Source organism: Pholis gunnellus, assembly GCF_910591455.1.
Source record: "Pholis gunnellus genome assembly, chromosome: 9".
NCBI lineage: Eukaryota > Metazoa > Chordata > Actinopteri > Perciformes > Pholidae > Pholis > Pholis gunnellus.
The window spans coordinates 22,421,843-22,439,296 of NC_136535.1; the positions used below are offsets into that span (position 1 = coordinate 22,421,843).

Here is a 17,454-nt window from a genome sequence, read left to right on the forward strand (position 1 = left end):
GCGCTGAAGAGCTGGCATAAAGCTTTGGCAGAAGTTTGTGCAATAATGAGGCAATGCCAAGCAACCGCGCAGTGGTTGGTGAGCTGTCGAGCCATCTCTGTCCCTTTTAGATGTGTCCCTGAAGGGCAACCGTACGCATGTCACCGATGACATCCACTGATGAGTTTGAATATGTGTGCATGGCAGTGGGTGGGATGTCAACGTGTGTTTGTGTGTGTCTGTGTTGGAGGGCAGTGTGTGCATATGTGCACGCTGTACGTACAGTATGTTTCTGGACTTGTTTGTGATTTTCAGTGTGTGTCTTCTTTGGTCGTGGAGGCTTACAGGCTCTGTGCGCAGAGGTTCCCTAATCCAGTGTTTTGAAATGAGCCCTCCAGCTGTTGTGGGCTTGAGAGACTGCTGCCTTGGAGGAGGCTTAGGGACGATAAGAAGCTCTTTCTATCTTCATTCCTCTAGGACCTCCTCTTTCTTTCTTTCTTTCTTTCTTTCTTTCTCTTCTTCAATCTTCCTCTGTCTTTCTCCCTCCCTAAATCCAGCACATTTATTATCTCTGTGGCCATGAGAATAAACACTTACACTGATCTCATGCTGCCAATGCAATCTCATATACCGTTAGGGTCATAACCTATTTTGTCAAATCATCCTTCTTTGCCGTTAATACTCCTATAAGAACATAGGTTGACTGTGTGCATGAAGTGAACATTGTGTACACAGAGGATAAAGGAAGATCAGATTAGAGTGGTGACCAAAGACTGTTATTTATTATATTCATAATGATGGCCTGAGATTGTGGGTATCATAAGGGCTAAAGGGAGCTCATTAGCTGCATTGTGACGTACAGACTGCGGACACTGCCCTGCTGCTCAACTTAGAGTCCTTTTATTCAAGCAACTGAGTTACAGTGGAGGAACCATACTGCTGCAAGTGATACACATGGACATTTCAAGTGAAATTGCTTGCATAATGTATGGCGAGTCTTTTCATGGATATATCTCTTATGAACCGTAGCTAAGAAGAGCAGTTCGAGCGCTGCCTATCTCCGCCATGCCAGCAGTGAGCCTGCAGGGCGCGTTGTGAGTGCCAGCAGAAGCAAAGCGTAGGAAGTCTGCAGGTTCCGGACAGACCGAGAGAGGAGCAACAGGCAGTCTGTCAGCTAGAATATGATGCGATAGTCAAAACCCAAATTCAGCAAAAATGACACTCACAGCCTGAAATTCATAGCAGATGCCATATATTGTGTGACTTGGAAATAATACAAATGACTGGATGTGTGGTTGGTTGTGAGATTTCTATTTCATTGTGCCAGGCGATCAATATTTGCACTTGACATCTGGCTTGACTCCTACGTACCACACAAATGACATGCTGGTGGTTTCTACTATTGGCTCATGGCGAGATCATCATCTTACATTATCACTAACAAGGATGATTCACAGGACATGATCAATTATCCGTAATCATATCAGTGCCATCATCTTCCTCACCATGTTTAGATAAGAGTACTTCCCATGCGGGGTTTTTGGACATGGATACATGTTTGCGGGGGAGATCTAACTTAATTTAGGCTGTAATGTCTTTAGCCGGTCTAGAAATAGGATGCTGTATGTACATATTTGTCTCTGGGTCTGTTATGGCCGACAGCTGAATCCAGTTGAGGAAAGCCGCTCCCCAGTACCTCAGGTTTGAGTTTGTTGCACAAGACAACACGCTATCATGTATGTTTGTATGCCGCATGTGCTCAAGAAGCAGCAAATAGTATCCGGAATAACCATCACCCTCCCCACTTGTCATGTTCATTTAGTATGTATTGATACAGACCTTGTTCCCATGAAGGCAGCAAGAAGCAAGATGTTTTAGAAAAATGAATAACTCAAGAGACAGCGTATCGTGTTTCCCTATTTAACTATTGCATATTTCATGTGATCCTTCACAGTGTGGTCTAGATGTTTGTTTTGCTGCTGAGAGCATTTCCAAAGTGGAGCTTGGTTCAGAAATCATGTTTGTTTTGCTGTTAAGATTAAAAGGCTGCGGCGAAGGGACGCGCAAAGAAATGAAACATTGCTTTTTTTTTTCCTTTTTGAAATATTTTGTACATGTCAGAGGTTTTCCTTTTTATTACTTATAGACGTCCCCTCCTTCACGTGTCTGTCTTTCCAATAATGAAAGTCAATAGCCTGCAGAAAAGACAATATTGCGAATATTGTAAGAAAGATTGTGCAATATGCATCTGCTTGGAATTGTGATGGCTCCATTTAGATATCTGCTTTGCTCTGTGTGTTCTCTTGTTTTACTTGTGTACTCCTTGATACTGTATGTGCTCATCCACCGTGCATCAGGGCGCTGATCGCTGCCTCTCTCCTCTCTCCTCCTGCAGTGTGTGTGCGGGCGCTGGACGTGACGGTGTCCCAGAGCAGCATCCAGGTGGCCCGGGGCCAAGCAGCCGTCCTGCCCTGCTCCTTCACCACCAGCGCTGCCCTCAACAACCTCAACATCATCTGGATGGTGATACCACTGTCCAATGCCAACCAGCCAGAGCAGGTACAGAGCACATTACTGATGGACCCACTAAATCACAGTGACAGAGCATTCCTCATGAGAATCTTCAGCAAAGAAGAAGCGTTCACAGTCAGTGCTGGAGGATGATAGGGGTGTTGCAAAATATATTCTTGGTGTTTGGACCCAGCAGAGAGAGTTCCTCAAATCAATTTGGGTCTTAACTGTGATAACAGATGTATGTAGATGTTAAAACAGCGAGGGGCCGTAAACAGCCAGAGCTGCAGTGCACTGTTTACTTGAGTTGTATACTGTACTACTGAGATGCATGTAACTTATTTTCCAATGAAACGTTGCTGCTTCCGCATCATGTGGATGTCCGTGCTGCTTCCCAACGCCCCAACCTTACAGTCAAAGCAGGTACACGCGACTTGATCTGTACGAAGGTGTGCTCAGATACAGCGCAAAGAGAACTGAAAAAAAACCTTGAGAATTGAGAGAAATTTGCACAATGCACAGAGAGAGAAAATGTTTGGTGCTTGTGGGACATCCAGCGCAGTTACAACATAGCAATTGCTCTCGCGCATGGTCATTAAAGAAAACCCAAGCTGACGTTATGTATTTGCACTTGTATGCCAAATGTGCAGTGGCCTTTTGTGAAAAATACAGAGTGCTACAACACAGTTGTTTTTTTTGCACACAACACAAAATCTCTCTTTCTGGTGCATCTGAACGCACCTTTAATAAGATATTAGTTATGCAAGATGACTCTATTAGAATTATAGATGTAGTTGTTAGCTCCAGGTGTGTCCATAGATTAGATGACTTTGTAAGTGCAGCCTGCAGGACAGTAATGTCATGTAGCACTTCTCTACCTTATAAACAATGTTATGTCTGCCAAAGAGCATCCAGAAGCTAATTTACAGATTCTTTGACTTATTGATGTGAATTTTGTCCCACTGGCTTCTCGCCATCGTCGCTTCCTGGCTTGCTGCTCTCTACACTCTAGACTCTTTTTTCTTTTTTTTTTCTCACCTTCCCTTCCTTCCTCCCTCTCTCGCTCTTTCACTCTTCCTCCCCCCCTTGCGGGACTTCTGTGATTCCATTTGAGTTGTTTAACATGCAGCTGCAGGCCGTACAAGCTCACCTGCCTCCCTTCACTTTGAACCCCGGCGCTGGTCGGCCGTCCAAATAATACAATCATCTTCTGCACTAATTACCTCACACCCACGGCAGGCTCTATATCGCAGCTGTTCTCACCACACGCACAAACACCGGCACACACACACACACACACACACAAACTGGCAGACAGACTGCTGGTACAAATGCAGTGCAGATCCACATGGAGGGCTTATATATATTTACTGGCTTCGCACATATACTCGCGTGTAGACTGCACGAAAGTGTGAAAACTGCCGTGCATGTTTCCATACATCCATAAATGCACACATCACAGAGTAATGCTCCATAGTGCACACCTGTAAGGATAAGGGCTTATGCAACTCAAATACAACACGTATAGGCACTTACTGGTGGATGAATGCACGTGACCTTTAGATGCCAGGCGAGTTAGGATGGGAGCTGATACACATAGAAGGATGCATGACAGTCATAGTGTTCTCACGCTGTACCTTCACGCTGCATTGTACCACGTGACCCTGTTCATGTAGATGGGAACATTACAAACACAGTGAGCGCACACCTTTTTAAGCGTGCATTGTTGCAAGTTGCACAGTACATGCATATATGCATACAGTGACACACACACACACACACTCCATGCAGTCACACACAAGAACAAACAAATACTGTGTGAACTGCAGTGCTGCAATCAGGTTGTGCATGTGAATTTTGGTAAGCAGTCTAAAAAGTGAGTGATGAAACAAAGTGCTGCGTTGGGCGACAGTACAAGGTCATTTTAGAGGAAGAGAATGTCATGAATGATTACTGTTGATGCTAAAAGCCATTAAGAATTACTGAACAGATCTCTGTACACTTGCACACCATCACAACCTACGTTAGCACTTTAGCGAGTGCACTCGGACCACTCAGATCTCTCGCTGCTGTAAATTTGAACACCACGTTCAGACAACAAGAGACGATGCATCTTATTTAGCGCTGTTAGAGGGCAGCAGCACGAGATGTCCTGCCTTCTCTGACTTTGCCAACTTGGCTGCTTGTTGTAGCTCAGTTTAATCATGTTGTATATTTGCTTGATGCTTTCACTTGCCATGTAGTTAAAGACTTCACCTTGTGGTTTACAGCCTTAATGGTCGATTCCACATTATAGGCTACTGTATATAAATTAATTAACCCGAGTCAAGAGTGACCTTTATATCATATGTTTATGATAGGAGACAGTGTGCCAGTGTGGTGCATCAGGAGTCTTAATACAAATAACAGATGATAGTTAAACAAAGACAATTTTTTATCTTTTAGCTTGTTTTTAGTTTTTCATACAAAGTTGTTTTCAGAGAAACTCTCTGAAACCCAGTGTACACTAGCAGCTCAACTGAATGTAGCTGTTTAAATAATGCCCCATTCAAACTGATATGATGTCATGGGTAAAAACAAGCTTGATCTCAAAGAAATACGTGAAATTATCACAGTCTCACCTTGGAAACAATGTCAATGGAAAGTCAAATAGGACTATTGCAACAAGGACGCCGGTGTTCCAGACTGGTGTTCATGTCCCAAAATGTCGTTGAATTATTGTGAAGATACGCGAGTGACGTGTTTACGCATTTGACTTAGTTTAAGTGCTTATTTATATGAGCTATAACCAATGATGTTTTCTATAAACCTAACTACGTGGTTGTTGCCTAAACCTAAGCCTACACTTTACGTGCTACCACCACGTACTGCACTAGTAAAATGTCTTGGGTCTATATGAACGGGTCAACACACATTGGCCCTCCCACCTTAACGACCCTGATCACAGCCAGGTCTGGACAAAGGTAGCCCAAGGAAAAAAATCAATTCAATTATTTAATTCAACGTTGACATTAAAATATAGTTTTAACCAGCTCAACAAAAGAGAAAGACAGAGAGAGAGAACGAGAGAGAGGAGTCACACATGGGCAAGGCAAGTTTATTTCAACAACAAGGCAATTCAAAGTGCTTCACATAAAACCATTAAAAGCATCAAAACAAGAGGGCCATCAAGAGAGGAGGAGTGTGCGTATGAAACTGAACCTTGACTTTTATCTTGTACTAAATCAACGTTTTGAGTGTATTTCTGAGGTTTAGTGAAGTGTGTGTGTGGAGTCTCTTCTAGAATCTCTGTCTAAACTTCACTTGTTGAGGTCCCGGTCCTGTTTGTTTACTCTGAGCAATCGGATAAACTGAGCTCCAGATTACAGCATGTAGGCATGGAGCTCAGAGGAGTGTATGTGTGTGTTTGGGTGCGTAATGTTCATGCGTTGTTTCCTGTGGTATAATCTGTCTATCATGCCGTTGTTGTGATCAAGCCCTGACCTCGTCCCTCTGGGCTGCTAGGTGTGAGATAATCCAGATGAACACACACACACACACACACACAAACACACACCTACAAACCTACACACAGACACACACACAGACACTAGACAATGGTTTTGTGTTGTTTATCCTCTCTAAACTCTATTTATGCTCTAATAAAAGCTCCAGGTTCACTCTCCTCTCGCACCACCCGTGAGACTAATTCTTAAAACTGATTTTGTAGTTGAAATCATTAAAATAGTTATTGCGTCACTCTGGAGACATTTCTTCGATGTGGTGAGCTTGGCAGTTTTATCTGGTCAGTACCTGAAATGTTTTAAAATCCAATTTTTCATACATAGTCACTCTTTGCTCCGTCTCTTGTTCCGTCCAGAACTCCATTACTGATGACAACTTTTTGCAGTGTCATTAAAAATCATTTACAAATGATACAGCCTGGGGGGGAAAAAATGGATGAACGGTGTTTTCATCAATTCCTGGAAAGGGAACTGTGTTTTTATTGTCTAACTCATCGGGTAAGCAATTGTGTATGCTTGGTGAAATTAGACTCTGGTGAAATTGAGGTCATAGAGAATCTGTGGTGCAGACATGATGTTACTCTGTAATTGAGAACAGCTGTATTTTAGATGATCAGATTCTGATCCTTAGCTGAAACTAACAATCTGCGAGAGGATAGACCAAGTAGACGATGCTTTCACATACCTTCAAATGTGACCCTTTCCCCCTTTGCTGCCTCCCTTCCACCCTGCCTCAGGCATTTTTGCAGGACAACATCAAACAAACCGAACATTTCAGACAAAGCCGACAACGACGTGTTTGTTTGTCTGAGGCTGTAACTCCTCCTGAGGAGAGGTCATGTAACAACTCAAACACTTAGCTTCAACACACTGTCTCTTATACTCTTAATGTGATATCTTTTATTGATTTGCGCGGAGGAAATTCTTTTTTTTTTTCCTCCAGGGACATCAGTATGCAGAGTCAGCGAATGTACAGTCATCTCCACCAGAAGGGTTTTAAGTGTCTTTCTTTAAGACACTTGAGCATTTGAATTCCCACTGATATGAGGACTTAGTTGAAGGACACAGATCACGTACCCACCCTGATACCAAATCCACGTCGCTCACACCCTAACTCCAAGATCAAATGTGGCTAATCTCCCGTTGCCTCTGTACTGTAAGCATACAGTACGTGCCTTGATCTGCCTTTCAGGTGCTTGGAGCTTGCTCAAGACCGTTTATCCATCACAGAAATATATATATTTTCTTTTTTTTAGTGCAGAAGGCACTGCATGCTAATGCCAATGAGAGAATGCAACGCTTGTAAGGGCGTGTTTTATGTAATGCTCAGATATCCGTTGCATGTTTTTTTTTTAAGTGATATCCTCTGACAACAAATTATGCAATGTTTCCGGACAGCTGACCCATGTAGCATTCCCCCTAACCTCTACCTCCTCCCATTGAACTACATAAAGAGATAATATCAGACTTTTTCATAGACTGTATCATACTGTAGGCTGCTTTATTGGTCATTACTGCAGTATCAATGGATCAATTGAAATCCTATTGTTGGATTTTACCCGCATTGCATTGAACTAAAATGTAACCTTAAAAACAAAAGTATATTTTTTGATGGAGTTGCAATGTCCCTCATCTCTGGGGCCAATAGGATCCTCAGGGTCAGTCAGAAGTAGGCTATGGTTGTGGGACTGACACAGTGCCAGATAATATATGAAGGTTCACTGTGTGCATCCACCTGTGGCTCAGGCTGGATTGCAGAGCAAGATAAAGAGGCGTAGTTAGAATGTGAGTCAATGCTTGCAGTGCATGTGTGTGTGTGTGTGTGTGTGTGTGTGTGTGTGTGTGTGTGTGTGTGTGTGTGTGTGTGTGTGTGTGTGTGTGTGTGTGTGTGTGTGTGTGTGTGTAGGGTTTTAGGAGGGAAAAGGATGTAGCAGAGGTTTTCCACTGGGCCAGCGGTAGGTCGTCCAGCTAGTCCAGCAAGAGTTCTCAGGGCCGTCCGCCATCTGAGTGGCAGCCATGACCTCTTTTCTCCCTGTGCACAGCTACAACACCAACCAGGTCATGCGAGAGGATGAGGTGACTTATACACACACAGACACAGACATGGATGGATCAGCACAGTGGAAAGAGATATCAATTCAAGAAAATAGATGGAATGTGACATCTTTATCTGTCCATTTAAATCATTTTTTGACGGACAGTATTGCTACCTTGAGTGATTCCTTTTTGTTGCATTTTTGAATTTTTGGAAAAAACTAAAAGTCACAGGAACCCACAGAAAAATTAAAAACAATAAAGCAGGGACAGGTGTAAGATGCAACACAGTTTAGGGCCTGCTTTAATCCTCTGCTCACTCATGCACACACACACACACACACACACACAAACCTCAGTATGTGTTGCGTGTGAGGCCGATTGATTGGATCACTTTCACCGAGCATGCAGATTATATTGTTAGGTCACCAGGAGTGTAGAGCCAGGTCATACCGTCTGTTAGAGATGGAAACAGAGAGGTAGGCAGAGACAGACGGAGAGAATGGCAGACAGAGAATGGAAAAAATGGAAAAAATGATTTGACAGTAAGAAAGTGGTCGGACAAAATAAAAGTGAAACAGTTATTACACTGAAAAACAGTCTGAGGCAAATAATCATCACACACACACGCACACAAACCCAAAACACTCCCCATACACTGAAACACACACACACGCACGCACGCACACACACACACACACACAGAAGATGCAGTTGCAGGCTCTCATCACAGCTGAGGAGCTGCCTATTCATCTGCACATAAGAGGACAAAGCGAGCGTACTGCACTCAGGAAATTGCAGCCGCGCAATTTACAACCGTTAAGCAGCGGTGGAGGACACAGTCACATGCACACCCCTGCACGTTCATCAGAACTATCACTCTCACTCACTCACACACACATACATATGCACACACACACAGTTATACACACTGGTGCCGGTTGTTTCCCTGACTGGGTCTTTGAACAGTTCAATGAGGGCTCTTTTCACCAAACTGAATAGTCCCTCTGATTCCCCTCCATGCTATGTGTGTACGTGTGTGCGTGTGTCTTTTGTGTGTGTGTGTGTGTGTGTGTGAGCTGGTGCGCGTGTGTGAGTGTCAGACTTGTGTGCACATGTGTTTGCGTGTGTCCTCTTCATCTTTTGTGTGGGCCCAGCTGAGGGGTGAGAGCTGTTTTGCATCTGGCTCGGCCTCACAAACGAGCTGCTCAGCCAGAGTTGGAGGCCCGGAGGGAAGCTTTTGAACAAAATGATCCATCCATTGCTCCTTAATTTGGACCCGAGACAAGCTTACCTGAATCCAAAGGTGGTAATTCATTCTTACAAGTGTGTTCTCATTTGTGATTATTCTGAAAGATCACGGATGTAGGCTTGTACTTTTGGTTTAATTTCTCGCTGGATTGGATCCCTTGTGTAGAAATCGTCCCGCCTTGCTACTGTTTGATTTATCAGATTGCAGTTTATATGTTTCTAAGTTAAAATGCTTTCAATTATGCATATCCATTTAGTGGATGCTTTTATCTGAAGAGCCTTATAGTACCATGAAAGCATACTTTTAGTATGTACTCTGGAATCTACCCAGTGAGCTAGAAACAACCACTTACAAATAAAACATATTTTTTCTCTTTCTGTTTGTTTGTTTCTCAGGACATAAAAGTCTGCCCACTCCGTAACTTTCACTTGTCACTGTCAAGCTGTATTTCATCCTCTTAGTGGAAGTAGGTCTCCCTCTAGTGAGAGATAGCTGTAACAGGCAACTAGAGTACATGTCCAGGAATCACATTCATAAAGTATCCAGCCCCTCAGAGTGAAAGAAGCAATTTAGTTGAGCAATCACTATAAAAACTCAGACACCATCTGCTACATTCCTGTTGCAGATTTTTTTTTTTATGGAATTATAAATGTCTTAATTGCTAATTTTCAATATTTATTTCTTTTTTTCTTTTCTTTTTCTCTGACCTCTTTGCCACCAACGTCTCTTTCTGCCTTCCACCTTTTCCCATTTACTTTATCTATTTACCAATTCACCTCATCCCTCGATCCTTTTGTACGTCCATAACCTTCTGTGTGTCTCTTCGATCCCCTCCCCATGGCATCCCAATCCAGGTGATCATTTACCAGGGCGGCCAGGTGTTCAGCCTCGCCAACCACCTCAATGGCCGTGTGGGCTTCGTGGCCACCATGCCAAGTACAAGTGCCTCCATCTTCATCAACAACACCCAGCTGTCCGACACTGGGACCTACCAGTGCCTGGTCAACAACCTCCCAGACAGAGGAGGGCGAAACATTGGCGTCATTGGGCTCACCGTGTTGGGTAGCTAACCGCACATCACCGCAGAATATTTATTTTTTTGATATTTGAAAGAGTAAGACAAGAGCTGTTTCTTTATATAAGAAGACAACAGGGTTAAAGCTGCATCTATTGCAACACAATGTCAATATGCTTTATTCACTTCATTAAGTGAGACAACGTAGAGAAGGAAATTAGATGAAGTCTCATGTTGAGTTTGCAAGAACTACAGCTTTTCAATCTGTTTTCTTCTGATATTCAGCATTTCATTGTCTGAAACTTCGTTGGTTTGGCCTTTTAACTTGGTGGGCATCATTTCCTGCCAGTTGCAGCGCTCTAAAAATGAGTAAACAACAACAAAACACATGACTATGACAAATTATAGAAGGTTCAAACTAGTTTTTCGGTAACCAGAAGAATCCTATTGAGACAATTTGCAGTAAAGCAGCGTGCAAGCACTGTTGGATTAGTGAGTCCTCAGCTTTTTGTGAATGTGAAATTTCCCCTGCAATTAGGAAAACATACGATTTGCATTGTAAAGTGGTTAACACGACGCCACCCACTCTCTCCATCTGGCAGTGCCCCCCTCGGTGCCAGCATGTCGAATCCAGGGCACGCTGGATGTAGGCAATGACATCATGCTGATCTGCAGCTCGGAGGAAGGTATTCCCACGCCGTCCTACTCCTGGGAGAAGCTGGACGCGCTGCCCAAGCTGCCGCACAACGCCATGCAAGGTATTACAAACAAGCTGGCCGTCGGAGTTCCCTTTTGCCCCACCTTCGCTGGTAAATCTCACTCACATAGCTTTGCTGAGCCTCAGCAACAATCCCACCATCACCGCCACCTGTCATGTGCCAGGCCCAAACTACTGCCCACCCCGCCTCAATGATCCTACTGTGGGGTGATGATGGATGGATGGATGGTTCCAAACCCTGTGAATTTGTGAATGAGTGCGTCAGAAATGTTGTTGTTTCTATTTTTGTGCCAACTCTGTCATGCTGAATACCGACTCTGACACAGTTTTTGTTCCATGCCGCTTCAAATTTAGCTAAGCGTTGATCTAACACCCATTCAACTACTCCCAGAATAACAGGAGCAGGTTTATCTGAGCTGTGTTTGGTTTTCAGCATCAGAGAGCACTGGCGTCGTGGACTCCCCTTTCCGACTGTGCCCACTGCACAGTCAAATGATCTTCATCACCAATCACTTTCTTTTGTCTGTACACTACTGGTCAATAAAAGGCTAATATACAAAATGTAACATCCATTTCAAATGGCAGACTACCACGGCAATAAAGCTAATGTTTTCTAACACAGATAAATAATGTAGACGCTAGGAAATTTGTGAAGCTGAATCATATCTGCAAATTCAGCGATGGTACAAATGTAATTTAATACACGTCAATTATCAGCATTCGTGAGGTGATAGTGGGGATGCCTGTCCAAGAGGCTAAACTTTATCACGGCAAAAATTGTAGCTGTGTTGGTAAAAAAACTTTTTACAAAATTAAACTAACCAACACAGTAAGTTTCTTATAGTTGCATGACACTTATCGTATGCTGTTTACATTATTTTAAACCTTGTAAATTTAATATATAAATTAAATCTCAACTATTTGAGAGATTTATTGAGATTGACATATTGTGTTGTAAAACATACATTAAAGTAAACTCATTAAATCAGTTTACTCTCCATTTCGGATGCATCTCCTCTTGATCGTAGTCGGAAAGCCCACCTGGTTTAACAAGTTTAACTTTTTACATTGGTGGAACAAATGGTCTCAGTGTTTTGGGTTTTCAGTCGGTCCTTCTTTTTTTTTGCATTGGATTCACCCTGAAACGAGATCCTATTCGTCAATGTCACTCTTGTCTCTGTGTGAGTTTAGTTTGACACAGACAGCTGTGACATGTTCACATCACTGTCAAGAGGAACAGGTGAACATCTGGCCTACTTCCTACAACTGCTGAGGCCTTTTTAATGGATCCAGTAGTGTACAGCTCTATGATTCCAAACTCACCACTCAACCCATTCATCATTTGTGAAAGAAAGGAAAATGTTTTTACTGTACAGTATACTTCACTTGCACACCTTGTATTAAATTATATAGCACCCTCTATTGGTAGATATAGGTAGTTCAGTGGAATTTATTTTCATACTACATACTTTTACAGTCACTTGAACTATGTGGCTCTGTGTGTGTGTGTCCATCAGACCAGATGCAGGGCACTGTAACACTGAGAAACATCAGCACCAGCACCTCAGGACTCTACCAGTGTACCTCCAGCAATGTTATTGGCAAGAGCACCTGTGTGCTCAACCTGCAGGTCGTAGCACGTGAGTACACTCGAGCACCCCCTGCTCCTTTTCTGCTGGATCCATGTGACGCTGTTGTTGTCGTATGTCGAACCAGCTGAGACGTGGCTGTGTTTGTGAGGGGCAGCACGTTGATAGATGGAAAAGCCTTGTCTCGCTCATACTCTGACAACACGGGAAGTTAAAAGTCTTCTCCACTTGAGTGAGTCTTGTCTGACAGATAAACAGAAACACCAGCAACCAACACTACAAACCAAACAAATGACACGAGCAGAACATCTTGCAGACAGCAGCAGGCCTCCGTCTATCAGAAAGAAAAGAGACAAGAGTTGGTTTGGGGTCATACAGGGTCAGACGGTTTTGATAGCTTGACAGGAAGGAATGTAACATGGTGACACAGTGTTTTATTTTGACAGCGTGTGACAGGATGACGCTCGGTGTCAGGAATACAAGCAGACAGACAGCAGAGTGCTGAGTCCGTCTGTCACATCTGCCAACACGGTGCAGATGTAAATGCTGGGAAAGAATAGGCGTTACATTGATGTTTATTTTTCCCAATAATACTCAAGCAAAATAGTCATTGAACATATAGACATTAAAAACTGTCACCTGACACAGTAATGGGCATTTCAGTGAATCAGGAAGTCGTACTTTAAGGCACTGTGGAATCCCTCACATATTCAAATCAGTGCTGGATATCAGTTCGTCATCTCGATGAACCTAACTTCCCATTAGGGCTTCCAAGATGACGCTGACTGTCGGGAGTGGCATTTTCAGCTGTAACCGCAAAGCGGCGCCCGTGAGCTATAGCCAGTGAGGCACGCTCACGTGCACTCGCGGCCAAGCCTGGCTATGTAAACAAAGCAAGGAGAAGCTCGAATTGCAACACACAAAGAGGGCGAGCAACCTCATTCTCTGCTCAGGAAGACACGACTTCACTAGATCTGTACATAGATAGTTGTTTGCTGCTATATTAATGCTCTGAATGGCGTTTATTGCTCCTTTAAGAGTACATTTATAACCAAAAAAGATTTGATTAACACTTATGTGTCTACCAAAAATCACAAGTTCTTTGAAAGTGCACACATGATCTTGAAAACAAGTGAATCAACTTATTTTCTGTCGTTTTAGTTTTCTGTCTTTCATCCAGCTGTCTCTTCAGCTGAGGCTGATCCTGGATGATGTAAGACTGAATTCACTGTTACTCATTGCTCCTCCTGTCTCTCCGTCCTGCAGCCCAGCCTCAAAGCGTGGGTCTGATAGCGGGCACCATCGCCACCGGAGTCTTAGCTGTCATCATCTGTTCCCTGTTAGTGGTGGTCACGCTCTTCTACTGGAAGAACAAGAACAAATACGACGAGGAGGAGATCCCCAATGAGATCAGGTTTGGCTTTGATTTGTGGTTTTGGTCAATTGCAACCAACCGTTCTTAGTCTCCAGTGCATAAAGACAACAGACAACATAATATTATGGGATGTGATGTCTCAATAAGGGATTGTTTACTTGCACATTTTTGGCCTCTCTGCTCTATTTCAAAAGGCTGTAAGATGCAGCCGCAGCTTTCTTTTTCCCTCTGTAGAACGATTAGTGTGTCAGCAAGGCAATCACAAAGAATTAGTTAAAAAAAAAAGTTAATTGGATTTAAAAGTTTAGAGAATTTAGCTTAATCTTATCTCCTGACAGCAAATGTTTCTGTCATCACAGGCTAATTTGTCTGTTCAAACAGCCTGTGAAGGTCTGTCCGTTGATTAAATGGGCTGTCATTTCTCCCCTCAATCACTCCATGAATCATTTGGAAGATAAATCGTAGTTCCGATATCTGAGGCTTTGGCTGATTGATAACTGATAACATATGCCTCATTTTGGGCTTAATCCCCAATTAACTTTCCACCCTGACGGCTCTGCTTTTCCCCCCACGAACAGAAAATCACAACGAATATGTTTTATGTCAGCCAGATTTATCAGGAGCCAAACTCATTTACCCAAAATGACTGCATGAAACAAATAATAATATGAGCAAGGATTGAATAAACTGCAGCTTAAAAGCAGTGATTTTGTCGGTTCAAAGTATTTTTTTTTTATGTTTGAATGTTTTTTAAATATATATATATTTCAGATTTTGGTATTTTTCTTGCTATTGTACTATTTGCACATGCATCTAGTTACTGTGATCCACTGTATATCTAACAGGGGAAGATATAAGGGCAAACATTAATAAATGAGTAGTAGGTTTCTCACTATTGACTGCATAGAAGAGCTCTTTTAACTTTTTATAAATATTTGAAGACTGCCATCATTCCTCATTTCCCTGGTATCCCTCACAACTTCCACTTATTTATCTTCTGAACAGAGAAGATGACCTTCCTCCCAAGAGGTCATCGTCGGTGAAGGCTTTCCATGCAGACGCCTCATCCTCAGAGAACGACACGCTGACGTCCACCAACACCTACAACAGCCGCTACTGGCACAACCCCAAACCCAACTACGACACCAACTCCTACACGCGCTACAACGGAGACACTCGCCAGACCTTCTCCACTGCTGCTCACGGTGCTCACGGTGCCCACGGTCACGGACAGGCCCAGAACGCGGGACACGGCCACAGTACAGTGTCCACAGCACCCAGCTCGGCTCCGCTGTCCCGTCACGCGCAGCCAACGACGGCGACGACGATGACGACATCGTTTGCCAATGGCAGCCACACGCTGCCGCCACCCAAAACTCTGGTGGTCACCACGAACTCTGCCCCGTCCCCTCCCGCCATGGTGCGCAGCAACGGCTCCGTGAGTCTCAAACCGGTGGTGACGTCCACACACGGGCAGCACACGCACTCCTACGCGGTGAGCCAGGCCACGCTGGAGCGGATGGGGGCGGTGCCTGTCATGGTGCCCGCCCAGAGCAGAGCGGGCTCGCTGGTGTAAAAAACCTCGTTTGGTAAACTCTTAGCTTTGACAACAAGACTAAATGGAGTGATTTTGGTTTTGACGTTTTGAAACGCACTGATGAAAAACAGACCGAATATGAGTCGAAGCAGCCCGCTGCCCGATACAACTGTGTCTTGTCTTGACCTCTTTATCTAAAAACAAACTGGGATTTAACAGTACAGAGTTCATTTAATGCCAATTCCTTGATGTATGGGACCCTTCATTTAGTAGACAAGCACTGCAATGAATCTGATCGTCCACTTATTGGATGGATTTTCCTGGCGGATGTGGTGGGAACTATTTTTCACTTGGAAGAAAGCTGTAGTGAAATTCCCTGCAGAACCTGGATCCCCAGATTATGTTTTCAAGGCTGGATCATTGTGATGATTGTTGGCTTTTTAAAAAAAAATGTTTGGACTCAAAGCAACACAAGGCATTGTCATCTCAGTGTGTCCATACTGCATGGTCAGAGAGAAGCGAGCTATGATTCCCACCTAAATGCATGTGTCTCTTGTTTTAGGGCAACACATTACATCCATATTATTTCTAATAACTTCTTTTCAGAGTTGATGAGGATTATGCATTGAAATAGTGAATGTTCAAACGTCTGTTGGGAGTAAGCTGATGGATGAAAGTATTAGAATGAAACGATGTCGGGTGAAATGGCCTTAGAAGTTAAGGAGAGGGGTTTTATTGGGTGCAATACATTGCATAATATACTTTATTGAAAGCAAACATTTTAACTACGTTTTTGCACTTTTCAGAGCAATTTCTTTTTTTTTATCAAAACTGCTGTCTTATGAACAATAACTGAACAATGACATGCTTTACCCATACTTCATATATCAACCCTTGTATGCACTCACAACATATTAGTGATATTTGAAGATAGCACCAACACTGAATTATCACATCAGAAAGCTACTGTCCCCCTGATTTAAACTTGAACCTGCAGATGGATATTGTCGTAGTCTTTGCTGTGTTCATCCTTCCTCTTGTCCTAATTTGGTTCATGTCACATCAGTGCTGCTTTGAGAAGACACTTTATAATGGATATATATATATATATATATATATATATATATATAAGGTGACTTTCTTCCCCTTGAAGGCTTATTCCTATCGGTTTCTACTGTACATATTTCTACTGTACAAAAGTAGGCTAGATTGTGAATCAAAGAAAATACATGATGTCTGACTGATACATATTCTACAACTCATGTGTCTTAATTTTAAAATGGTTCTCGTTAGACAACAAGCTGGTTTTGATAGTCAATGTTATTGGTTTCAATGAAGGGATTTCTTTTTTTTTATGTTTTCATTTTCGAATGAGTATTGCCATTTCATTACAAGGTCTGAGGTAAATACAGTATGGTTTAACAAAAGATGTCCATACGTTTGACTATAAATAGTAGACTCTGCTGTGTATGGTAGAACGTTCCACTGTGTTTTCTGACCTGCTGTATTTATATTTTAACCAAATCTTACCAGCCTGTTAAAGAACTGTTAGTGTTCCCACATTTCTCAATCCTCATTTCTTATTGTGCATTACCTCAATGCCCGATACTAATAATTTGTTGTAGCTATGATGCAATATTTTAATGCAGCAATTTTTTTGTGTTTTGACATGCAATATTGGAAAGTGTGTTTTATTCTTCAAAGCAATTCCTCTTTGCGTTTGACATATGAGATTAAATTGAATGTGCTTTTTTTTGGCATTTAAATATATACTGAGACAAATTGATGTGCTAACATTATAAATTGTGCTCCAGCTTTAACACATATAATCTCATGATTTATGGTGTGAACATTTTTTTCATTTATATTATTTAGTCCAGTTGACTTCACTGATTTTAAAAACACGTTTTTATGTGGGGACTATTACATTTATTTATGTTT

The 17,454-nt window shown here is 42.6% G+C and overlaps 1 protein-coding gene across 1 annotated transcript; it reads left to right on the forward strand.

The window, feature by feature from the left end:
• Positions 1-2,375: 2,375 nt before the first annotated feature.
• LOC306700856 (immunoglobulin superfamily member 11-like) lies at positions 2,376-15,552 on the forward strand (the record flags this gene model as incomplete). Its single annotated transcript, XM_079165986.1, has 6 exons — positions 2,376-2,538; positions 10,134-10,341; positions 10,897-11,103; positions 12,530-12,652; positions 13,868-14,015; positions 14,982-15,552. The coding sequence occupies exons 1-6, from the start codon at positions 2,500-2,502 to the stop codon at positions 15,550-15,552; spliced, it is 1,296 nt and encodes a 431-aa protein (XP_079022112.1). The 5' UTR covers positions 2,376-2,499.
• Positions 15,553-17,454: the final 1,902 nt, after the last annotated feature.